The sequence below is a fragment of the Ricinus communis genome, chromosome 4, assembly GCF_019578655.1.
Source record: "Ricinus communis isolate WT05 ecotype wild-type chromosome 4, ASM1957865v1, whole genome shotgun sequence".
Taxonomy (NCBI): Eukaryota; Viridiplantae; Streptophyta; class Magnoliopsida; order Malpighiales; family Euphorbiaceae; genus Ricinus; species Ricinus communis.
The window spans coordinates 11960166-11987960 of NC_063259.1; the positions used below are offsets into that span (position 1 = coordinate 11960166).

At 33.8% G+C, this 27795-nt stretch overlaps 1 protein-coding gene across 1 annotated transcript; it reads right to left on the bottom strand.

Annotated features, from left to right (window-relative positions):
• On the bottom strand, positions 1-27795 carry LOC8286241 (protein FAM135B). The gene is made up of 14 exons (XM_025157286.2): positions 27425-27795; positions 27251-27336; positions 26686-26846; positions 26264-26328; positions 25958-26138; positions 25625-25867; positions 25379-25512; positions 18388-18577; positions 17450-17509; positions 17069-17323; positions 8921-9179; positions 8637-8842; positions 7935-7985; positions 1-922 (listed from the first exon to the last, which is right to left on the bottom strand). The coding sequence occupies exons 1-14, from the start codon at positions 27577-27579 to the stop codon at positions 632-634; spliced, it is 2337 nt and encodes a 778-aa protein (XP_025013054.1). The 5' UTR covers positions 27580-27795; the 3' UTR covers positions 1-631.

Sequence of the window (27795 nt, forward strand, 5' to 3'; positions counted from 1 at the left end):
TTGGCAAGTATCAGGTTTATATTGCAGTGGATAAAACATGATATACAATGAATGGCTGATACAAATTCATATTTTACTTTGTAAAAAATCTATGCTTTCCCCTGAGATAGAAAATGATGGTACACTACCTTCTCATACTATACATAGAATTACAAAAGATTGCAAGGCTCATCAGCGCATACCTCCCCACTTCATATATCAGTATGAGCAACATAAATGTGACAATCAATGAAAAGTACACTGCTTACCTGGAGGTCAGACTATGCCAAATTGTCATTCTGAAAAGGACTTGTCTCATTGGAAGAACCTTCAAGCCAATTATTTACAGTAGTCAGCATCTTCATGTATTAGCCTGTGCCAGTTTGAAAATGTTGTTGCCGTTCACTGGAGAAGCAGTTCTTTGTGCCCTTAGTTCAGGGTAAGACATCAAAGAAAGGGGACCGTGACTGCCAAAATAGATCTAACCGACAGGATTCCTGCCATTTACTTCTGAGAATGCAAATGTCTCATTGGTTGGATCCACCGATACTTTTTAACTGAATTTAACTACTTTCTGACCATTGAAAAGTACCCTTAAGGACGTAGAAGATGCATCAAGAGAATGGGTATTTCATACAGGTTCCTGTGTCAGTTAACGAAACAGTTCGGGAAAAGACCACATTATCAACTTTGCATACTTGTCTGATTCCAGGAATTCAACATGTGCAGCTCTTCCAATAATGGTGTTAAGGTTCCTGCCATGAGAAGAAGTATCAAAGCTGACATCACACCGCATGAAGAGTCGTTGCGGTGTAGAAGGCACTTGTATCTGGGACGAGCAATTATTCAGTATCTCCCAGAAGACTTTGCCCCGTTTGGAGTAGTCCAAGAAAGATGTTGGACACATTTCAATTCTGGCAGAATGATATGGAACATAACCATCCTGAGAGACCATTAGTAATTAGTTATTGTGCAGAAATAAGACCGAATAACTAGGGATTTTGTGCATGTGATCAGTAGAATGTCCATTTAAGCATAAATAAAGAAAGAGAAAAGTACAAAACTTTGACTTTGTGATTTAACCTTTTGATATAAAGGGTCTTGTAGTATTTTTTTGTTATACTTTAATACCCTCAAAATAAAATCATTAACAATTTAAATCTAAATTCACTAATAGCGTTAATTCAATAGTTGTAGCTTATTTATTCGGTGTCAATTGCTTGTTACTCTACCACCACTCAACTCCTTATCAAGTTAGTTTTCAGCCAACACTAGTTATGTCATTTTTCTTCGAGTTTGGAGGAAAAAAAGTTCAAAGAAGGAGAAATAGTTTTACAACTTGATTTTTTCTTTAATTCTAGTCAACTTTGACAAGTTTTGAATGATCTGACAAGACAAAAGAACTCTACTTCTCGTCAGCAATTGAACTTCGTTTGAAATTCAGTAGCTTTGGACGGTGTTAATGGATTTGGACAGATTATTAATAGTGTAATATTCAAGGTGCTAAAATGTTACCAAAAAAACCACAAACCTCTTGTGTCAAAAAGTTAAACCACAAGGTGATATTTTTTCCTTTTTTTATAAAGAAATTGGTGGAAGTACTTGGAATTTAGTCAACTGAGGAGATGAATGTTTTAGATGGAAATGGTAGTTGGAACTTAGTCGATAGACCTGCAGGGAAAGAAGGCTATTGGGTGTAAGTGGGTCTTTGCAGTTAAAGTAAATCTTGATGGGTCAGTTGCTCGTTTAAAAGTTCGTCTTGTAGTGAAAGGATGTGCTAAAATTTATGGGGTTTGTTATTCTTATACTTTTTTTCGCCTGTTGCTAGTTAACTTCTGTCAGGTCACTCATATCTATAGCAGATATTCACAATTGGCCCCACCATTAGCTAGACATTAAGAATGCCTTTCTTTATAGAGAGCTTAAAGAGGTGTATATGGAGCAACTTCCTGGTTTTGTTGCATAGGGAGAGTATGGGAAAGTTTGTCGTCTTTGAAAGTCTCTCCGTGGCTTGAAACAGAGTCCATGTTCTTGGTTTGGAATGAAGAAAAGCAAATCTGATCATTCTATTTTCTACAAACAGTTTGAAGGCGGCATTATGCTATTAGTTATCTATGTGGATGACATTGTTATTATTGGAAGTGATGCTTTGGTATTTTACCTCTTAAATCCTTTTTTTACAATTAATTTCACACAAAGGATTTACAGAAAGTATGTACTTAACTAATTATCCGAGATAGTTAAGTTGGGGGGCTAAATTGCAGCTCGCAAAAGATAGTGAATTGTTTAAAGATCCTGAGAGATATAGAAGATTGATTGGGAAGTTGAATTACTTAACAGTGGCTCATTCTGACATTGAATATTCAATTAGTGTTGTGAGTCAATACATGTCTTCTCCAACAATTGATCATTGGAAAGTAGTAGAATAAATTGTGTGTTATTTGAAAGGAGCTCTTGGTCGTGGAATCTTTTATAGAAATCACAATCATTTTAGGATTGAGTGTTTTTCAGATGCGGATTGGGCAGGATCCAAGGAAGATCAAAGGTCTACTTTTGGCTATTGTATCCTTGTTGGAGGAAATCTAGCATCATGGAAGAGTAAGAAGCAACATATGGTCTCATATTTGAGTGCAGAATTAGAATATAAACCTATGATACAATTTGTGTGTGAAGTAATGTGTATATAAATTTTTGATTGAGCTAGGCTTTAAGACTACAGTTCTAGCTAAATTATGGTGTGATAATCATGTCGCGATTCATATTGTCTCTAATCCTGTTTTTCATGAGCATACGAAGCATGTTGAGATTGAATGTCATTTTGTTCGTGAAAAAATACAAAGCTTGATTTCCACAAGACATGTAAAAACACGAGAACAATTGGGAGATATTTTCACTAAGGCTCTAAATGGGGTTCGAGTTAAATATCTTTATAACAAGTTGGGCATGATTAACATTTATGCTCCAGCTTGAGGGGGAGTGTTACAGGATATATATAATTAGATAGCAATGTATATTGGTTAGGAAAGAGATCTAATAGGAATTAAACTAATTCTCCTTCCTAAAGTAGGATTAGTCTTTTGTGTATATAAATACATGTAGCATTATGAATCAAATACAAAAATTCTTCTCAATGTGTGTATTATAGTTCTCTCTCTCTCTCTCTCTCCCCTCTTGTCAACAATAGTAATTTTTGATGTTGTTAACTCTTTTCTATTAGGTTGTTTCCATCTCATTATTTTTTATTATACATATAAAATAATAGATAAGCAAAGACACGTTTATAGAAAGTTGTGATAAAATTGTAACAAAATTCGCAAAATTCATTTAGTAAATTGTTACTAATTCAAAATTAGGATTGCAAAAATATCTAAAGCTTAAAATAGATAGACTCATTATCACTAGATAGGCCTCTCAGAAGCTACTTCATGGACTTCAACTCTTCAGGAAGAGCTAAATATGTTATTACTGTTTAGTTTTGATGTGAAAGTTCAACAAGCTCAAAGAGAGAAAATAAATGTTACAAGTTTTTAGATGGTCTTCCATCTAAATTTCGTACTGCTAACTTTTAAATTCCCTCGTTATGAGATTTCCTCATAATAAGACACATTTAACAGGGTACCTTGCATAGAGAATTCCCCACATGTTCAGCTTAGCAGTGCTCTTGTTTGTTAGAATTTAGGATGCTCACGGTTCGATTAACCAAAAACATTACATAAAAATTAAGAGCAATCCATTCATGTCAGTTTTTTAATTTTTAAAACTGAAATAGTAACCATGAATCGGCTAACCAATTATTTGGATTGGTTAACCGAATTCTCCAACAAATAATATCAAGGGTTTTTACTCCCTGATCTTTATTCTAATATACAAATTATACCCTGTATCGATTTTATTATACTAAATCCTTATGTCTTTACAAAACTAATTACTAACCTCCTCATCCAAAGTCAACGCAGTCAACGAACTAAATTGAAAAATAAAATCATAATTTGATCCTTGAACTTCATATAAAGTATTAAAATCTTCCAAAATAAGTTCTTTTTTATCAAATTCGAGTAAAATTTTTATTTTTAGCATAGTTTAATTCTACTATTAAAATAATAATAAAAATAAATATGCCTCACTATAAATACGTATTCTTTTTTAATATTAAAATTAAATAATACACTAATTTGATAATGTTGCTCTAAATATAAGTATTTTTAAAATATTTAAATTTCTAGAATTAGATTGTGCTAAAAATTAGAGCAAGTAAAAATGATAATTAATTTATTTTGTTAAATACTAAAATTAACTTATTGTAAAATTATCACTCACTAAAATCAATAATTTCACGAACATGATGAAGAAATTAATTTTAGATGAGTTTCATACTTGGTAAAAGTTTAAGGACTAAGTCGTAATTTTTATTTTTCAATTTAATCCTTTGACTATATTAACTTTGGATGGAGGAGTTAGTAGTTAGTTTTGTAAAAATATAAGAAGGATTTAATCACAAGGGGCAACTCATATTTTAAAGTAAAAATCAAGAGGTAAATAGTAATTACCTGATAATATCATAAAAATCTGGAGTAATCAGTGCAAAATTGCAAATGCAAACTAATCTCTTTCTTAAATGACACAAACTCAAGGACTACAAATTGAAATTATCCATAAGTATATTGAAAAATATAAGATGTATTGTTATATTTTTGTAAGGGGGTCTTGGAGAATTTAGAAAGGATAATAAGATTATTTTAGGTAATGTACATAATAAATATATTTAAGAAAATTTAAAATATAATGTTTTGGCTGGTTAGTCGAAAACTACAATTTGTTTAACAAGAAAACCGAAACTGAACCAAAACCAGAAAAGTAAAAAAGTTGAAACCTAAACTTAAACCATCGGCTCAGTTAACTAATAAATTCAATTTGGTTTGGTCGATTTTGGTTTGGGTATCTGTTTAAATGTTTTTTTTTGCTCACCCCTAGTCGGAATAACAAATCTGAATATGAAAACAACAATCCAAAACTGCTAACATAGGAGCTGATACTCGGGGCAGGACTTAGGAGTGATTGTGTTAATATTGTCATAAGCCAAGTCATGTAAAACATGACTATAAGAAAGTGCAGAACAAAAATCAAAGAACTCAGTCGGCCCTTGTTACATCCAATAGTGACGCATATGAGAAATTTGTTTAATCTCTGTAGATTAATTTGCAAACTTCTCTCAATACCAAGAATCATTAGAGTCTTCATCCATTCCTATTACTGCCATTGCCGAGTCAAGTGAACCAAATACGTATCTTGTTTCCTTATCTTCCAAACGGGTCATTGATTCTGGTGCCACATATCATATACCAAGTAACTCTAATATATTTTCTACTTTCAATCAGATGGATCTACATCTTGTGTTCTTAGGTTTAACACGATTATTCTAACTCTGTTAATTCCTTTGACATTGGTCTTGAGTCTACCTCAGTTGTCCTTTAGTTTAATTTCTATCAGCAAGCTTACTCGTGTACTAAATTGTTGGATCTCATTTTTTCCTAATTATTACCTCTTTCAGGACCTTATGACGAAAAAAAAATTATTGATAAGGAACATGAGTCTAGGGGTCTCTACATCCTCAAGACACAAGTGTCAAATCCATAGCTTGTATTTAAGATAATAACCCCTTTGAAGCACAATGTCAGTTAGGTCATCCTTCTCTCCTTTTCCTGAAGAAACGTGTCCTCAATTTGATAGCTGGTCTTCATTGGATTGTAAGTCATGTCAGTTTGTCAAACACCATCATCTTGGTTCAAGTGCTAGAGTCAATAAATGAGCAAGTTCTCCTTTTGAATTAGCTTATTTAAATGTTTAGGGTCCTTGTCTAGTTATGTCCAAAGCTGGATTTAAATTTTTGTTACTTTTGTTGATTATTACTCTTGTTTGACTTGCTTATATTTGATGAAAAATCATTCCGAGTTGTTCTCATTTTTGTGCTTAGATTAAAACTCAAAGAATACTTGTCAGAATTTTTTCGGTATTATATCAAACTTACATGATTCAAAATGGTATTATACATCAAATTTCTTGTGTGGATACATCAATGGGGTGGCTAAAGAAAAAAAAAGACATCTTCAAACTGAAAGAGCCCTGTCACTAAACATTTCTGGATTGATGTAGTTTCTACTACTTGTTTTTCATTTAAATATATGCTTTCATTTGTTCTTAACAACGACTCCCTAATACATTCTTTTTTCAAATTAGTCATTGTTTCCTATTGAATTTAAGATATTTGATTGCACTTGCTTAGCTTGGAATGTTTGTCCTCAGGGCACAAAATTAGATCCCAAATCATTGAAATGCATTTTTTTTGGTTACTCTTGTGTTAAGAAAAGGATATTAAATGTTGTTATCCTAGCCTTAATAAGTATCTTGTGTCAGTTAATGTTACTTTGTTGGCCACATTGTTTTTCCATCTTGGCTTGTGCAAGTCAGGGAGATGATGATTTGGTAATCTATTTTATCACATCCTCTATTCCTGATCCTACTAAGCCTCCTACCATTTAGGTCTATTCTCAGCGAGAACATCCAACTAAACATGTCATGTGTCAGTACCTTTGTCATCAGATCTAATCTTAAGCAATGATCTTCCTATCGCTCTTTGGAAAGGAAAATATCAGTGTAGTTATCTTGTCTCCTCTTTTGCGTTGTATAATCACTTCATCTTCTTCTTATTCTTCTATTGCATCTCCGAACTCTATCTTTCTTCCTAAAACCGTTCATAAAGCCTATGTCATCCTAGATGGCATAATGTTATGATAGAGAAGATGAAAGCTTTAGATGATAATGGTACTTGAAACTTGGTAAACTTACCTACAAGGAAAAGAGCTATTGGGTGTAAATGGGCTTTTGCAGTTAAAATAAATCCTAATAGATTAGTTGCTTATTTGAAAGCTCGTCTTGTTACTAAAGGATATTCTCAAACTTATGGGTGAATTATTCTAACACCTTTTCTCCTGTTGCTACGTTAACATCTACTAGGTTATTGATTTCTATGGCAACCACTTTCTTCAGGAGGAAGTGTATATGAAGCAACCTCCTAGATTTGTTGCTTAGGGGGAGTATGGAAAAGTTTGTCATTTTCAAAAATTCTTGTACAGCCTGAAACAAAGTCCTCGTGCTTGGTTTGGAAAATTTAATAATATAGGTGAGAGGTTTGGAATGTAGAAAAGCAAATCTGATCACTCTATCTTCTACAAACAGCCTGAAGCTAGCATAATCTTATTAATTGTCTATGTGAATGACATTGTCATTATTGGAGTGATGCTACAAGAATCTAATCTCTCAAGTCCTTCCTTCACACTTAGTTTCACCCAAAAGACTTAGGGATGTTAAAGTATTTTTTGGGTGTTGAAGTCACAAGAAGTAGAAAAGGTATCTTTAGGAAATATGTCTTAACTTGTTGACTAAGATAGGAAAATTGGGGACAAAGCCCTGTAGCACTCCAATGATGCCTAAAGTGCAACTTGTAAAAGATAAACTATTTGAGGATCCTGAGAAATATAGAAGATTGGTTGGGAAGTTAAATAATTTGACAATGACTTGTCCAGATATTGCATCTTCTGTCAATTTGTGAGTCAATTTATGTCATGTCATTACAATACATCATTGAGCAACTTTAGAACATAATTTCTAGTCACTTGGAAGGAACACCTGAACATGGTAAATATGTATGCATATCATGGGCATACTCATATTAAGTGTTTTTCAGATGCATATTAGACAAGTACTGAAGTGGATAGAACACCCACATCAGGATATTGTGTTTCTAGGAAATTTGGTTTCGTGGAAGATTTAGAAGCAAAATTCTTGAAGTTCAATTATCGAGTAGGAAATCTGGCCTCAATAAATGGCTACACCTGTTGGGACAAAATTAAGTCAAGGGCAACACTTATTCCAAAAATGTCTAAAAGTACGAGGAATACCTGTGGTGAAGATACCAGGACCACATTCTTGAAGTTCTCCAGTGTCCTCTCCTGAAATAGGGGGAAAAAGAACTTTAGTACTTCAACCATAGAAAATAGCAATCATTTTCATTTTTTCATTTTTTCTTTGAAGCATTCCAAATACAATTAGCACAATTCATCTTGCATTTGACCGACATCTTAGTCCCAGGAAGTGATTGAATAATAGCTGATCTATGGAAGGGGGAAAAAGGGCTACGCACCTAAGTGAAATGAGGTATGACTTTCTAATAACAAATCAGTTATCTCAAAGATTTTAAAATTTTGACAGAGTAACGTTATATTAACATAAAACTAGGTCACCTCTGCTCGACCATACATTCACGATAAAGTATTAAAGAAATAAAAAAGAGTATTGAAGAGACAAGAAAAAAAGACCTAAAAATTTATAGAAAGAGAACAGTAGGGCCTCCATTAAAGAAAAATAGTCAATGGAAAACGGTAGCAATCGGCAATGAGAAGAGTATAAAAGACGAGACAATTTTTAAAAGAACCAAAGAAGCAGGAGCCCAAGTACCTTCGTCCTCCTCTCTCTCTCTCTCTCTCTCTCTCTCTCTCTCTCTCTCTCTCTCCCTTGTATTAAATATAATTGAAAAGGGCCAGTATAGAAAAACAGAAACCAAATACAGTACTCTCAAATAAACTGGAAATCCCTTTCAGTACCTTACTAAGTTTGTATAAGAATGTGTTCATAAGATCTGGATCATCTGAGAAAGTAAGCTGATGAATGCACTGTGTGCCCTTAAGCGTCTTCAAGAGCCACAACCCAGAATTAAATAATGAGTTTGAACAGTACATATACCCCAAGTGTGGACCAGATATAGAAATATATGTGTACAAGTATCTCAGGTATGGTTCCATGATGCCCTCTGCCAACCAAAAGCACAAATCTAGCATTTAACTAGAGCAAACGCAATAAAACACCCTCTATAGTCACATTGATATACCTGCCAGTGCAGCTCTTATAATTATATTTCCAATAGAATGTCCAACAAAGCTAAGCTTTAGGCTCTTTAAGTTTCCATTTCTGGAGGCCTTGTCCATTTTTCTTTTTGTGAAAGATACCACCTCCTGTGCTAGCCTTAGCCCCATCTCTCTGAAATCCCCATCAGTTTTGTCTTCATTTGCCTCCGACATAAGAAACTCTGTCTTCGGATCTATTAAAAGCCATTGATTACGAACAAGCCGTAAATCCAGATGATGTCCCTGTTATGTTTGAATTAAGATATCATCATTAGTGTATTAAACTTGATCTCTTTGGCAATGACATCATCCATATAATTACATCAAAAAGTTATCAAAGTATTAAGGCAACTCAATATCCTTTGGCATATGCTTGTGATGCAGAACCATAAAGGTTGAACAAACACAAAACCCAGAAGCATGAAGCTAACAGAAAGAACCAAAGCATGAAGCTAAGAAAAAGCACAAACCTTAAAAAATTAATTTTAATAGCTCAAATCATAGCATTACCACAAATTACAAAGTGCAGGTAAGAATATATGGAGTAATTTTAATCCTACTGCTATTAGAATTAGAAATCCTAAATAGGAGAATAATAAATCAATACTAATTGGGAAAATCCTGAACCAATTCTACACAAAATTATAACAGACAAATGAAATCCTGAATAATACCAAATCCTAAAACTTTACATATAGAAATTTTACGATAAAATCTGAATTACATATCTTAATTTCACAACTACAGATTAAATAATAATAATTCATAATTCTAGTTTTTTATTGCATCATTCTCCCATGGTAGGCGAAAACTGGACTTCCAGTTTTGTAATGCAGAAGAATCAGCAATAGGATTTGAAGAAAGTTTCACTATCTTTTTGGATGGCAAAAACAAAAACTGAAACTATAGACTTGATTACTTCCTTCACATAATCAGGTTTATTAACAAATATTAAAACTAATATAGCAGATATTAATGGACCTTATCTTGTAAAAGATATTTGACAATTAAAGACAGAGGATATCTTCAATACCTAGAGATGCCAAATGAGCGAGTCAGTTCAGTACTGAGTCGGGTGATTTCAGTTTCGGGTTATTTCAGGTTTGGATAATTTTGATCTCATGCCGTCCTGGTTTTTCAGATTATTTTGGGTTTCAGGTTATTTTGAGTTTGGGTCATTTTCAGTCTTGTGTCATTTCAGATTTGAGTTATTGCGGGCTTAGGTTGATTCGGTCTTGGGTTATTATGGTTTCCGATAATTTCGGTCTTAGGGCATATGGTCAACAAATATTTTAGGTTTTCGGTTGTTTTGGTTTAAGTTACCTTGAGTCAGCAAAAAAAGGAAAAGAAAAAAAAATAATCATAACCAAAAAATTAAAAAGATATTAAAGATAAGAGTCTATGCCAATTTGATTTATAAGGTTTAGTTGGTTGTAATCTCAGTTCCTACACACAAATAGTATATAACTATCCTTATGAAAATTGGGTCTTTCATATAAATAATATGCTCTCTTCTTACAATTGTAACTCATTTAATTCTTGAAGTACTACTTTCATGACAGATTTTGCCTATGTAAGCATTAAAATTTTATAAATGGAATAAAATAACTCCAACTTTTCAAGGAATATCATGAAATAACTAATATATATGGTTATTCGGGTTCCCATTAATCGGATTCTTATTGATTATAAATTCAGATCATTATAGGTCTCAAGTTATCTCGGTTTTGAGAGTGATTTCGGTTCTTGGGTTGTTTTGGGCTTAGGTCTTGTTTCATGTCATTTTGGGTTCGAAGAGTTTGTGGTCCCAGGCTGTTTTGGACGTTTCAGGCTTAGTTCAGTTTCGAGTCTTATCAGGTTCAGGTCAAGTCAGGTTCAAATCGGGCAGGGCAGATTGGATTTCAAGTTCGGGTTAGACCTTGCCATCTTTATCCATATCACCATACAGATTCCTATGATAATACAACTTAATCAATTGTACCCTGCATCTATAGCACTCTTAATTTCTTTTAACCCGAAAGAAATCACCAAACTCAACTTTGGCTAATCTCTGATCAAATCGGAAGCAATCTAGGAGCATTTTGGACAAATCAAAATCTTCCTATGGTTGGACTTAGTGTTGCTGTCAAAATATCTTGCAGCATAGAAGCTTTCTTCCTTCAGAAAGAGAAATATATCTTGAATTTGAAGGAAAAGATTAACAGCCCCCACATGTCGAGAAAGAGATTAAGAAAACTTGGTCGAACCTGCTCTAATACCAAATTGATGTCAAACAAAGTTGAACAGACACAAGAAACAAAGCGTGAAGCCGACAGAAACAAAGCTTAGACTTCTGAATTAATTTTTAAATGCTGAAATCATAGACCTAAATAAACTAAGTTTACATAATATTCTGCAGCTACTAGGATTAGAAATCCTAACTAAGAGAAAAAAAAAAAAAAGAAAAAAAAACCAATCTTACAAGGAAAATCCTAGACCAATACTAAATAGGATAGCAAAAACGTAACTAACAATAGAAATCCTAAATACTATTATGTTCTAAACTTCCTACATAGAACTTTACTAGATATTGCATATCTTGATTTCAGAACTTAACATCAAATCACAATAATTCTTAAATCTAGTTTTCTTTAAGTGCATCACCTTGACAGCGAGAGGTATAGGAATAATAGGAGGGAACTTCAAGTTTTTATGTGTTGATATTGGAGGCCTCAAGTTCTATTGTGTTTACTCATGTTTCAAAAGAAGCCTCCGAGTGTGCATATACTTGTGTATGTGCTGCTCACGTTCAATAAAGGAAATAAAAACTGACTTGTAATTTCAAAGTACTGCTCTACAATACGTTTGAACTTTGTATCCTCATTTACAAGTTCTGTTGATAAGTTATAATAACTAATTAGTTTTTGTTTGTTAGAGATATGGATAAACATTCTAAGGTTTAGGGATAAGATAAATTAGTTCCTGATCTAAGATTTTTTTTATCCTTTAGCTAGTCTATATAAGTTGTGTTTTTCCTATGTTTGATATATGAAAAAAATAAGAGAATATTTCTCTTTTTTTCCTTTCTCTATAAAATTTTATATGGTATCAGAGTTTAGGGCTTGATCATGAATTTTAAAAGGCTGCCATGGTTGGCTCTAGTTCAGCCACTTCAGAAGCTAGTAGTGGTGTGACACCATTAGGGGGAGTTTCTCAGTTACTTCCACCTGTTCCTCCTGAAAATTCTCTTCAAATCACCATTCACAAGCTGAATGGCAAGAATTATCTTGAATGGTCTCACTTCATGAGGTTGGTGATTGATGGAAAATGGAAACTTGGATACTTGAATAGTGAGATAAAACCACGAGCAATCGATGATTCGAAATACAGGCAATGGCGCTCAGAAAATTTGATGGTTACTGCTTGGTTGATTAACTCAATGGATCCGATTGTTGGAAAACCATTCATGTTTTTGCAGACTGCTCGGGATGTTTGGGAAGCAATTCGAGAAACCTATTCAGATTTGGACAACCATTCGCAGTTATTTGAATTAAACACCCATATGTGGAAAATGCAACAAGGTAATCGAGAGGTGACAGCTTACTATAATGATATGATGACTGTTTGGCAGGAATTGGACATGTTTGAAGATGAACAATGGGAGAATCCTAATGACAGTGCTCGGTACAAAAAGAAAATTGAAAGAGGACGAGTATTGGTTTTCTTGGCTGGTTTAAACAAAGATCTTGATGAGGTTCGTGGATGTATATTAGGAAAAAAAATCATTTACCAACTATTAGAGAAGTTTTTTCAGAAGTGCGTAAAGAAGAAGCACGACGAAAAGTAATGCTGAAAAATGATGAACCAAAAATAGATGCTGATGGATCTGCTCTTGTAACTCGAGGTACAGACTCAGGGGGAAAGCAGAAACTCTGGTGTGATCATTGTCGAAAGCCATGGCATACTCGAGATACTTGCTGGAAATTGCATGGGAAACCGAAGAAGAAAACAGGCAGTGACAACACCAAGTTAGGGGGAGATCTACGCGCTTTTCAAGCTAGCAATACTAATCCGAGGCACCAGTCTTCTTCTGAATCTCTTCCTTTTACCAAGGAACAGATAGAGCACCTGTATAAGATGTTTAAGTCCCAAACTTTAGAAAAATCTAACCTGTCTTGTTTTTTTGCACAATTAGGTAATTCTTTAATTGCAGCCATAGCTTGTTCCAAATCCCATGGCACTTGGATGTTAGATTCAGGTGTTACTGATCACATGTCTGGCAATTAGCAAATTTTTTCCTCTTATATACCTTGTGCAGGAAATCAAAAGGTTAAAATTGCAGATGGTTCCTTAGCCACTGTTGCTGGGAAAGGAACAATTCTTATTTCGTCTTCTCTAATTCTTAAGAATGTCTTACATGTTCCACATTTGTCATATAATCTTTTGTCTGTCAGTAAGTTAATCTCTGATCATAATTGTCAAGTGATTTTTAAGTCTTCCTATTGTAAATTTCAGGATTTAATGTCGAGGAAAATGATTGGGGGTGCTAAAGTAGATGGTGGACTCTACTTCTTCAATAATGAGTCAACCTTTGGAAGGCAAGACCTGCAAACTTGTTTCAATTCTATTTCTGTTTCAAGTGACACTAAGATTATGTTATAGCATTATCGGTTAGGACATCCAAATTGTCAATATTTAAAGTATTTGTTCCCAAAGTTATTCATGAATAAAAATCCTTTGTTTTTCCAATGTGGATTTTGTGAATTAGCTAAACATCACCGAACTGTTTACCAATCGCAATCTTATAAGTAGTCCAAGCCATTTACCATGATTCACAGTTATGTTTGGGGTCCTTCTAGAGTGCCAACATTTTCTGGAAAATGCTGGTTTATCCTTTTAATTGATGATCATACTAGAGTCACTTGGATCTTTCTTTTAAAAGAGAAATTTGATGTTGAAAGTGTGTTTAAAATTTTTTATAATATAGTTCAAATACAATTTCAGACTCAAATTAAAATTTTTCAAAGTGATAATGGAAAGAAGTTCTTTAACAATGTGTTGGGACAATTTTTTGCTGAAAAAGGAATTATTCAACAAAGTTCTTGTAGTAACACGCCTCAGCAAAACGGGGTGGCTGAGAGAAAAAATAAATATTTCCAAGAAGTTGTTAGAGCTCTTAGTTTTACAACTAAAATTCCAAAGTATCTTTAGGGAGAAGCAGTTTTAACAGCCATTTATTTGATTAATAGATTGCCTACAAGAATTTTGAACTTTAAAACACCAATTAAAGTTTTTAGTGAATATTTTCCCATAACTCGGCTAACTAGCAACATTCCTTTAAAAAACTTTGGAAGTGTGGCTTTTGTCCATAATCATGATCCTAAATGTTCAAAACTTGATCCAAAAGCACATAAATGTATTTTTGTAGGCTATCCTGCAAATCAAAAAAGTTATAAAAATGTTTTGATCCAGTTTTTAAAAAAATGTTTATTTCTATGGATGTCCCTTTTTTTGAAGAACAATCATACTTTGACAAATTTCATCTTCAGGGGGAGAACACTAGTGAAGATGTCTCAATTGATTCTGGTTCTTATTTAAATTATGATTATGATTTAACTTTTGAGTTTTTTTTCAAATAATGATATTTCTTAGGTGTCTGATCATGTTTCAAAAGAAAATGGGTCGAAAAATAAAGAAAGTGTGGAAACAAATTATTTAAATATTGAAAATACTGAACAACCTTTGATAAGGTCATCTCAAAATCAAAATATTGAAACAACTGATATCTATGCGAAAAAGTTTAAAGGTCTTGTATATTCAAAGGAACATCAAGCACAAAAAAGAGCCACTATCCCACAGCACCATCAAGAATCTACTCAGAGGTTGGATCATGAAATTTATGGTAAGTCTCCAAAACTTCCTACAAATAATTCATCTAGTCAACTTGATATTCCCATTGCTCTTAGGAAAGATGTAGGTCATGTACTAAACATCCTTTGTCAAATTTTGTATCTTACAAAAATATTTCATCACCATATTGTGCTTTTATCTCACAAAAGTCTAGTATAGTTATTCCAAATAGTGTTCAGGAGGCTCTAAACATTCCTGAGTGGAAAGATGCTATTTTGGAGGAGATGAGAGCCTTGGAGAAGAATGCTACTTGGGAAGAAGTGGATCTGCCAGATGGGAAGACAGTTGTCGGATGTAAATGGATGTTTACTGTGAAGTAAAATTCAGATGGATCCTTGGAAAGATATAGAGCTCGTCTAGTAGCCAAAGGATTCACTCAAACATATGGAGTGGACTACTATGAAACTTTTTCTCCTCTGGCGAAACTCAATACTATTCGAGTGCTCTTGTTTGTTGCAGCTAATCTAGATTGGTCTTTGAATCATCAGGATGTGAAGAATGCCTTTTTGAATGGTGACTTAGAGGAGGAAGTATACATGGAACCTCCATCTAGTTTTGCTCAGAAATTTGGAACCAAGGTATGTAAGCTAAAGCGATCTTTATATGGCCTTAAACAATCTCCTAGAGCATGGTTCAAGAGTTTCACAAAGTTTGTTAAAGGCCAAGGTTATAATCAAAGTCTTGAAGACAAAATTTCTATTTTAATTGTCTATGTAGATGATATAATTTTGACTGAAGATGATATAATTGAAATGAGCATATTGAAACAAAACCTAGCCAAGGAGTTTGAAATTAAAGATTTAGGCCAACTAAGATACTTTCTTGGAATGGAAGTGGCAAGGTCAAAGAAAGGCATTGTTGTCTCACAACGGAAGTATATTCTAGATCTCTTGAAAGAAACTGGAATGAGTGGTTGTAAACCTTCTAAAACTCCAATTGAAGCTAATTCTAGACTTGGGGAGGTAAAGAATAGTGTTCCAGTAGACACAGGAAGATATCAAAGGTTGGTTGGAAAACTGATTTACTTATCACATACTCGTCCGGATATTGCTTTCGCTGTAAGCTTGGTAAGTCAGTTTATGAATTCTCCATATAAAGAACATCTTAAAGCTGTATTCTTCGTTATTTGAAAAGTACACCAGGAAAAGAACTTTTTTTCAAGAAAAATGAAAAAAGAGGAGTTGAGGTGTACACGGATGCTGATTGGGCAAGTTCAATCACCGATAGAAGGTCCCCTTCTGGGTATTGCACATTTGTTTAGGGTAATTTAGTCACATAGAGAAGTAAAAAGCAGAACGTAGTTGCTAGAACTAGTGCTGAGGCAGAATTCAAATCAATGGCACAGGGAGTGTGTGAGATTCTTTGGCTGAAAAGGGTTCTACAAGAGCTTAAAAGATCTGTGAGTTTACCTATGAAGCTGTATTGTGACAACAAGGCAGCTATCAGTATTGCTTCATAATCCCATTTTACATGACAGGACAAAACATGTTGAAATTGACAGGCACTTCATAAAAGAAAAACTTGAAGAAGGAATTATTTGTACTCCATTTGTACCAACCACACAGCAGGTGGCAAATATTTTAACTAAAGGGTTGTTTAGACAGTAATTTAAACTTCAAATTAGCAAGTTGGGCATTACAGATATATTTGCTCCAACTTGAGGGGGAGTGTTGATAAGTTATAATAACTAATTAGTCTTTGTTTGTTAGAGATGTGGATAAACATTCTAAGGTTTAGGGATAAGATAAATTAGTTCCTGATCTAAGTTTTTTTATCCTTTAGCTAGTCTATATAAGTTGTGTTTTTCCTATGTTTGATATATGAAAAAAAATAAGAGAATTTTTCTCTTTTTTCCTTTCTCTATAAAATTCTACAAGTTCAAATTTTCATTTATATTCTTGAACGTGCAACTCATAACCATATCCTTGGATTCCATAACCTCTACCGAATTTAAGATTCTAAATGGCAACCAACTTGCATGCTACTTTATTCAGGTATGTAGATAGAACATGCCACTCTTGAAGTATAAGGACAACTAGGGGCATTAAGTTCATCATTTATGCTGGTTTTGATTCTCTTTTTCCAATCTTTTGCCCTCACTTGGGAGTAGAAGGCCTTGTCCTGTTTGTAGTTTAATACTCATCACTAGCTTAGAAGACAAATAAATATCAAAAAAGAGGAAAAATGGAAAAATAGCAAGCAAAAAGATCACTAAATAAGAATTTTGGAAACTCATACTATACCTGAAACCCATGTACAAAGACAACTATTTTCATAACACGTCCACATGGTTGCGATCTAGACCCCGTTAATTTTTGCACAGCTCCAGATTTAGTTCCAGTAGGTATTTTCAGCAAATTTTTCTGGTACAAATAGCTGATGCACGAATTTCCATTGTGATTATGCAATGGTGCGTCACTAACATGCTCCACAATTATGATAGGAACAGATAAAGGATCTTCATACATATGCATATCTTGAATTGACCGATTGTTGATCTGTATGGAACCCGTGTATTCATGCACAAATTTAAGAACAATCAATCACTACATCACAGTAGATTAACCATGTTTTCTCTCTCTTTTCTTTTTAATATACAAATACATGAAAACACAATAACTAACCCTCATTTGGGCAATACTTTGCCGATGAAGCTCAGCACGTGTGATTGCACTCTGGACTGGCTGCAAAAATCCAAGCATACTATTAAAGGAAAAATGAATGATAAATAAATATTAAAAAAAACAAAGGTTTACACAGAAGAACAAATGTGACAATTTCAATTGCGTTCATTTGTGTATGACACTAAATGAACACAACGGAAAAAGAAAAATAAACTTAAGCTTGTTTATGAACAGACCATACAAACACTTATGACATTGACACAATTAGGATCATTAAAAGGCTTATTTATGTTACTTGGGTAAAATTTTGAAAAAGATGATAATATAACGAACTTTTACACGAAGAAAACTTGGTTTAAAAGTAACAGACTTAAGTTTGAAAATTGATTATAGCATACACCATGTAGATATTGGCAAAAGCACACCATATGACTAAGTTAAATCACTATAATAGAAGATATAGGTACATGAAATGAAAGGAAAGAAGAATAAAATCTGAGCAAAATGTGAAAGATTGTCCTTCATTAACCGTGAAAAAGCATAGAAAGAGCATTGTGTCCTCTATATAAAGAGAAAATATCTTTCATTTGCAAATATGGTACCATGCGGCCTATGTAGGTGGACCCACTAAAACTGCAGTATGCTGGTTTTGTTTAATGTAAAAGTAGTAAATCAATTATCAACAACACCTGAAACTTTTATTTGGCTGTAATAGCATTGAATTGGCTTGAATAGTAAAGATTGAGCTTGAACTTGCTTAAAATGAAGCAAAACCAGGCTAAAGACTTTTTAACACTTGGCTCATATTCGTAAGTAAATTATATAATGGTGCTTATCAATAAAATAGTTATTTGTCGTCTTAGTGTATCTAGAGCATAATAAAAACTAGATTCTGTATCAGACAGTGACAGAGAGAAAGAAAAAGATGTTAGAATTACATCGTCAGAGAACTTCCATTGACTCAATGATTTTCCATGGAGACCATGAAGGGAAGGTGCACCGATCCCACTGCTCAAAAAATTAAGTGGCCTCTCAACCTTAGTGTGTATCATCCATATTGACCATTCAGCTCTTCGACCATCATTCCAAACATCATGAAGGAATTCCAAAATCTTTGTCTTGTTAGCCCTAGAGCATAGTAAAATATTAAGAAAGGAGTAATCATGTATAACAGGAACACCTTGAAATTATTATAACCACAATAAAGAAAAAACAAGAAGCATGTTTAAAACATACAAGCCATTACTAGTGCAATGCCACAAGGCTCCTTGAACACACAATTGAGATCAGTCCAGTTATGCTTGCTGAGAAATCTATAGAGGAAAGTTTTCATTGTATTATTTCAAGGAAATCACTGAAATTTGTTATAAACTTCTTTTGAGCCATTAGCTATTCCTTAGGCACCATTTATTACATACAAAAATGAAGATATATGATCATAGAAGAAACAAATAGAAACAACCATGAAGGAAAGGAGGAAAAAAGAGAACACAATTCCTAGTCAACCAAAGTTATAACTATTTTAAAACTCCTGTCAAGTGAAAAGGGAATACAAACAATGATCTTTGAGCTCACTCTAGTTATAAAAAGAAAAAAAAAAAAAAGAGGTAGGTAGTTACGTGATAAATATAGCAAGAATGCATTTAACTGCAACACAGTATTTTATTAATCACTGCAGCTTTCTTTCCATCAATTAAGACTATGTCATTGGTTACACTTAAGCTTTTATTGAGTTTGCATAATTTTTCTGATCAAGTAGATTTGTCTTTTTAATCTCATCAGAATAGTAATATAAACATGTCTGGGCTACCTTTTCTCTGTGATTCATGCTGAAGTGGAAAATTAATCTTAGTTGGATCTACATAAAGACTCACTTTTATTATTGTTATCTGTGTTTTCCTAGTTTAAAGGATTTGTAATGTGGTGCAACCGATTCTCTGTGCTTTTTGAAACAAGGATTATGTTTCCCCACTCAACATGGATTCAAAGAAATTATGTCCATGCTAAAATTTCCATAAGAATAAACAGCAACAGCTACACCGACCTTGAAAGGAAAAAGTTTGTCTTGTCAAGCAATTAGCAGGAAAAACAAAAAGAAAGAACTAGGAGTAGATACACAGAAAACTTTTCACAGTTCAAGGTATTTTGCTGTCATTTTCCCTAATTTATGTATGTATTGATATCAGTGAAATTCCTATTGTTCAGAGGAGACTCTAGATCTTATATATTTAAGTTAATAAAATATACAAAGTTGTTCATATCTTAAAGATATGAATTAGACGTTAGATACTCTCAGGATTTGTTAAATATTCTTGGGATCAGAATATATTTTTCTTAATTTAGAATTAATTTCCTTGTTTGGTAGCTTAAATATTGTTTTGTCTAGTTTCCTATTCTGTTTTATTCTCATATATTCTGAAGGAGATATTTCTTTCTTTTCCTTTCTTGTAAATATCTGTAGTAGTATGTATAAGAGGGCTTTAATCAGCGTGATTAATATAGCACTTCAGAAGTTTCTCTTTCATGGTATCAGAGCGGTTCTAAGGTTTGTTTTGCAGCCATATCTGCCATCCCTCAGGCCTTCAGCTCCCCCTTGCACTACTGCTGCCTTTTCTCTATCCTGTTAGCTTCATTACCGACCTTGCTTCTGGCCTTTATTGCCCTAATTTCTTGTTGTTTCTATTGGTTTAAAGATGTCTGACTTCTCTGAAACAAGTTCAAATCCTGTTATTCTGCAAGTTACCTTACTTGAGGCAACCAAAAACCATGTTTCCAATGAACTTCATAATTTGGGGTTTCTGTTAGATGGTTGTGATTACCTGTAGTGGACTACGATTGTGAAACTTACTATCAAAGGGAAGGACAAGCTCAATCATATTATTGGAGAAGCACCAATCAAAGAAGATCCTAAATTCAGAACACTAGATATTGAAGATACTGTCATCATGATGTGGCTGCTGAATTCCCCATGCAACTAGAGATAGGCCACAATTACATGTTTCTTAAAATATGCCACGGAAGTGTGGGAAGCCATATGCAGCACCTATTTTTTAAAGATGAAGATGCTGTGGTTATGTATGAAATCAGAACTAAGACCATCAATACCAAGCAATATGTAATCTCTCAATCACATACTATTATAATGTGATGACTAGTCTATGGACGGAGATGGCTTGTATCAGAAGCTGAAACTAACTGAGTGTTTGATTTTTTGGCAGGCCTAAATGCTGAATTTGATCAAGTTAAAATCCAAACTCTAGGGAAGTAAAAAAACTACCTCACTAGGGGAAACTTTCTCTATTGTTTGAGGAGAAAAGAGCAAGCGGTTTGTGATGCTAGAAACTAATTCTATAGTAGTTAGTTCTGCTATGGTTGTTGCTAAAGGCAACCATAGACGAGATAGCGGATAGCAAATAAAGAGGAGCCAAATAAAGCATTCTATTGTTAAGCCTTTGGTGAACTCATTCTAAGAAACCACGCCCCACAGTTGTGATACCTGCTTCAAGTTGCAAGGAGTGGAACAAGTATTGAGTAGAATAAATAGTTAGAGAAGTCGAGCAAATTTGATGATAAATGAAGCCACTTCTCAAGAGATCTCTAATGAAAACAAGAGCTCGGTCAAAGGGTTAAATGATGATGAAATTACAAAATTAAAGAGCTTCTTGGAGTCCTTATCATCCAGTTTGTGCTCGTGCAATTAATCAGGTAAGGGTTTGAATACTGCTTTTCTAAATGCATCTCATATAGTTACCTAGGATTCTTGGATAGTTGATTCAAGTGCAATTGATCACTCTTTAACCCTAAATTTTTTTGATAAAGAGAAACTTTCTTAATGAGAAATCAATCATTGTTGCTTATGGGAAACCATTTTGCTAGTCATGGTAATATCACTCTACCACTTTCTCTTTCTTTGAAAAAATTTCTTCCACGCACCTAATCTTACTAACAATCTTATCACCCATCCACCAACTTACCAAGTCCCTAAACTGCCTTGTGATTTTTTATGATAATCATTGTGTGTTTCAGGAGCAGAACTTAGAAGGATATTTGCATGGGCTTGAAAGCGAAACAACCTCTACAACCTTGAGAAAAAGGCATATCTAAGACTAAGGAACTTGGTTAGTATTCAAGTGTTCTTTTGGCTCCTCATTTGTTTCCACTAGGAATAGGGTTGAACATTCTAGGTTTGGCCATCTCTTTTTGTCTTTGCTAAAACCATGTTAGCCTCCTTATTTAAAAATGTCAATGTTAGTTTATTCCATTTTGAAGCTTGTGAACTTGCTAAGCACCATCAAGTGTCATTTCCAATTATCAACAAAAGTTCTTTATCCTTTCCTCTGATTCATACTAATGTAAGGCGGCCTTCCAAAATTCCAAATGTGAATAGGGCTTGTTCGCTTTTCCTTTAATAATGAATGTACTAAAGTTACTAGGCTTTATATTATGAAAGATAAATCTAAAGTTTGTTCCATTATTCCTTCATTCCTTAAATTACTTCACACACAATTTGGTGTTTCCTTTAAAAGAATAAGATTTGATAATGCCAAAGAGTATTTCAAATAAATTCTTTATTCTTTCTTTGACAGAGTAGGGCTTGTTTATGAGTCTTCATACATGAATGCCCTATAGCAAACATATTCTCAGTTTCATTCAATCCCATCTTTTCCAAAGGGATGTCCCGAAATGTTTGGGTGAACAATGCTTGTTGCTACGTTTCTTATTAACAGGTTCCCTCTCGTACTCTTGACAAAAAAAGCCTATCCAAATACTCTATATACATTTTCCTCATTACTTATCTCATGGATTCCTTACTTGTGTGGTATTTGGTTGTGTTTCATTCATGCACCTACATAAATGGTTTCATGTTATCCCCGAGCCCAAAGTGTCTTTCTTAGGTATTCCATAGCCAAAAGAGCTATTAATATTATCCACCTTCTAAGAAATTCTTTGTTTCCATGGATGTAACATTTGTGAGTCTATTCTCTGTTTCTTAATACATAATCCTCATTGTTGGGTGGAGATTAAGAACAACAATGCTAGAGATAATGTAGGTTCTTTTGACTATTCCTCTTAAACCACTAGCCATGCCTACTTTTTTGCCATAGAGTCAACCAAACAATGAACATCACCAACACTTGAGTCATTTGCTTCACCAAAAACAAGCATCCCATTTAATTTACCATCATCTATAGAACATGTTGCTACCATAGGAGAAGAAAAGAGACAAATTGACCCAAAAAAATGAGAAGATTTGCCTTTAATTTACTCAAGGAAGAGACAAGTTCAATTGATCCTAATGCAAAACCAATCATTTGAACCAGTTGCAGTGACTAGGCTATAAGAGAATTCAACAGGTACTTCTTTCGTTTTCTCTTCCAATATTATTGATGATTTAGACTTACCTATAGCTCTCAAAAAGGTAATCAGGAGTTGTACCTAACATCTTGTTTCCCACTTTGTCTCCTATCACAAATTCTCACATAAACACAAAGCTTCTCTCTCACCTATCAACTAAACAGAAATTTTTAGAACTATAAAGGATGCATTGAATGACAAGAATTGGACTCAAGGCATGAGAAAGGAAAAAATATGTTGGAAATGGACAGAACATAGGATATTGTTGCAAAACCATTGGGAGTAAAACAGGTTGGATGCAGATGGGGTGTTCACTTTGAAATACAAGGCTGATAGAACCAACTTTATATGTATTTTTATTGATAATTATAATTTGAATAGACACATGCACACTCAGTTACTACTAATACTATGTATCCTAATTTTCCTTTTACCTATCGGTATCACAATCACAATTCACAAACTCAATTTCACTCATCAATAAAAGTCGCAATCATTTGATACATCAAGTTGAAATTTTTAATCAAATATCTCTTCTTTGATCTGTCTTTTTGGCTGTTTATTTGAAGTTTTGAGCTGATACCCTAAAATCAAGGTACACACTATTTATTTTCCAGTTTATGGATTTAGCTTTTACCAATGTATATATTGTTGACTAGGTACTTTCTTCTATTTTGTTAACGACTCGAGACTCAGGACTCAATATTGATGATATTTAATTGTGTAATTTCTTAAAATGTTAAAACCTAATTCACAACTCGAAGTTGTATTCTTTGAATGTCAAAATCGAAAATGGCATTGAGCCGACTTGTACTGAACCCGAAAAATTGGTTCAATTCGGTGTAGTGCCCTATATATATGGTATGGTTCTAGTACCTTCATTTGAAAAGAATTGAAGTTTGGTATAGCACTGGTGAATTTCAAATAACCAAATTGGAGCAATCCATGCTCAAGCCTAATGGTTTGTTTTGGAAAGAAACATATTATCTACTAAATGCCTAAATGTGTCAAAGAACGCAATAAAGAGGGTCATCACTGATCAGTAAAAACTTCTGATTGATCAAATATAGTTTCCTATTACATTTTACTCACACCATCACAATCTTTAAAGTGTATCATTTTTGGTTTCTTCATGGATGAACTAACAAAAGAAATCCAATAGGATAATCCTCGATGTAAGTTTAATTAGATGGTATTGTCTCTGTAAATGAAACCCACTAAAGAGTCACAAGCCATAGCTATGAACCCCTTAGAGTCCAAGATTTTCAAGCTAAATAACTTGGAAAGGAAAGAAAAAAACATATGCATTAAATTTAAGCAATGGAAAGGGAAGTGAAACAAGTAGAGTTAATTTGGATATTCTAGATGTCTCACATAAAGCACATTACAAAATCTAGGATATGTTATACAAGTAGATGAGATTGAAAATAACAAACATAAAATTAAAGCAAAATGGTGATATTGAGAAGTGCTATAGTACTCGTAATTCCAAATAAGTTCAAAGAGAATTCCACGAGATTGCAATTCAACTACTTTCACATTTGTTGGTGAAGATGTACCTAGAGCAGTGAAGAAACTTGTTCATAAAAATGACATGTAGAAAATGGGAGTACGAGATGAATATGTGGAAATACAAAGAAATATCATAAAATTATTGTAGCAAATATCCAGATCTAAGATAAATATGTGGAAACTATTAAAAACAAAACCAGAAAAGGAACAATGACATTTGGAGGAAAGTAATAGCGATATCCGCTGAAAATAAGGTGAGAGGAACACTTGAGGTGGCTAGGACATGTCCATTGAAGACCAGAAAGTGCACTAATATGAGAGGTCAAGCATGCTACACCATGGATGGCTTCAAATCAAGATCAAATAATAACAAGGATTTAGCAGCTTATTCCCTATGTAGATATAGCACTAAGCACAAGGAAATGAAGAATAAGGATCTATGCTACCAACTCAAAACCAAATTGGAGTTCAGTAAAATATTTAATATTACAGGTTTGTATCTCAAGCTTAAACCAGTTCCACCATAAATCTTTCAGTTAAAAAAAAAGTCAACCCTTAATATGTAAGGACAACCATACCTAGAATAATATTAGAATATGAGATAATCCAGTGACAGTAAAAAATTGATAACCATGGAGTTGCAATGCTGGCTTGGGATGCAAGCTGGGGACAAGCAAAAGAGAAGCTAATCTTTGAAAGATAGTATACTTAATTGCTAACAATCTATACAAGAAATTTATAAGACAAAAAAACTAAAGAAAGTTTGAGTACATATTATGAAGCAGGCCTGAACTATATAACTTCATTTGTTATTTCCTTATATCATCATTTAGGAAGTCTATAATAATTATAACTGAAAGCAACAAAAATGATTTGAAATCTACAATCTACCCACAAATCTCATACCTCAAAAATATTATTCTATACCGAAAATTGATCATGAGAAAATATTTTACCAATTTGACTCTAAAGAAAAATGAATGAAATCATGTGTTGCAAAAAGTTCAGATCACATAAGAATTCAAAGGATGTCTAATATTAAGTTAGTGCACAAAAACGTACCTATGAAACATCAAAAATGCATTCCACAAATGCAAAATTTGGTCCCCCAACAAATGCAAAAAGTCCAAAATATCATCCCGAGATAAGCAATGGAGCAAACCATCATTTTGGAGATTAGCCGTATCATTTTCTTTCTGTTTAAATACAAAGGGAATATCAAGTGAATGAAAACTGTAGCAACTTGATGATAATAAAGCTAAGACAAAAGAAAAACAAAAAGGCGAGTTTTATAAATGAATAAAGCACCTTGACCCCATTTTGTGGCTTGTTTAACACTTCAAGAACTTCCTCTGCACCACCCATATTAGATTGCATAAGGGAACCAAACTTTGTATTTTCCAGATTAAGAACAAAACTACTCAATTCAATTGATTGGTCAATAGCTCTGCTAATATTTCGCAGGTCATCAAGAAGTATGTCATGTGCAGCTACTAATTCTTTAATAAGCAAGATCTGTTCAAAATCTGCAGAACCCACTTGCCCTGATGCCTGGTCAGTCACAAACAAAGAATGTTGTCAAGTAAAAGTAATCACAACCATGCAATCTGTTTAGCAACTCAAGCTGGCAAACCAAGGTACCTTGAGGGGTGTCCAAGAGGCTTTTACCGTAATAATATGTACACTTGTATCAACAAGGACAGAATGAAATGCATCAAAATGTACAGGGCAATAAGAATGCAACCCCAGAAGCGCTTTAGGAGGAAGTCTAAATTCATGGACTGCTGCAGGGCATGCACTCAAAGAACCCTGCAACTCAGACCTACAATTGGGAAATTACAAAGAATATCCAATTTAAGTTAAACACCGACAAGAAAGAAGATAAGATAAAGTTCAAATAGATATCAAAATACCGAGATATAAGTTGTTATATAATTGTAAACTAACCCCTTTTTCAAAGCAGGAGTATACATGAGTTCAAACTTCAAAACAACACCCGGTGTTGGTGGACCCTGAATAACATCATGCTATAATTACTAGGATATTTATAGCAGTATCAGAATGTAATGGCCAAGAGGAACATAAAAGAGTTGGAATAAATAAATAAATTATAATAGTTTTCCAGTTATTGACTAATGTATCTCTGCAAAATCAAAATGATTATAATGTTTTTTCCTTTAAAGAAAAGGAAGAAAGAAAAGCTGGAATACAAAGTGCTAAGCTCCTGCATAAGTGTCTGGCATCCTCCTAGGAGATTCACCACTGGTTCAAGTTTAGCAAGGAATTTTATCATTCAAGATAACTAGAACACAACCTATATGAAACCCACAGCGATTTCAGCTATTGTAAAGAAAAGAGGAAGAAGAGACCTCAACCCCATGTGCATGAAGAGACAGGATGAAGGAGATCATGATAGACAAATAAACATCCTGCTTTGCGTACTTTATCAAAAAAGGTTGTGTTGAAAAACTGTTATCAATATCATCAATTGTCCAAATTCCATGTGCACCTATAGAGCCTTGTTCATGAGCTGTAGATCAAATAAAAGTCAGTTGTTCACACTTCTCAGCCTCAGTCCATTTAAACATATGAATTATGGAAAAAAAAAAAAAAAAAAAGCCAAAGCTGACTGTATTTCAATAACACAAGCAGATAGACACCTAAACCATGAAAAGAATGCAAAGAGAAAAAGAACTAAATACCACAGAGAATGAAGGAAGATAATGAACCCATTACATGAAAACAAAAGGCTCATCATTGTGTATGCAAAGCAGTTAGGTAAGGCTCGAACTGCTATATTTGAGCAGGCCACAAGGGTATCATTTAGCAAATTTCACATTTTTAAGTGATTGGCTTTAACAAATTGCAGATTTGAAAAAGAAAAAAAGAAAAAGGACTTTGAATAGCAAATGGCAATGGCAAATTATAGAGTACCTTCGTATTGAACAACCCGTGCTGGAGTTCCTACAGACTTATACTCACTGTCGTCCAACCTCATGGAGATCTTAATCTGATACCATCTGCATTAACATCAACATTGAGGGTTATTACAGCATTATATAAGAAACCAACAAGAAAACAGACAACACTCGTAAAACAAAAGATTACCCTTGTTGGAAAAGGTCAAGATTATGAAACCTATGAATGTAAATAGCAACTTCATGCAGAGTCTCAGGAGTGATGTCGGAGCTCTGCTGGCTAGCATTACTAGGGAGGCTCTTGGGTGAGTTACGACCCATCAACCATCTTAGTCTCCTGATCATATTCTATATCTAATTATTAGCACTCTCCTTTTCAACATAATCAAATCTCTCATATCTTCTCTATTATTGTAATTCTTTCTTTATATTCAAATTTCACCAAAATCCATCCAAACCCAGAACTGCTTTTGCACACGAGTCAAATTTAGACAAGAAAACCGTCAGGCACTTGCAAATAGTCAAATAGGGCCCTTTTGAGAAACAAGTCAAAAGTGAAAG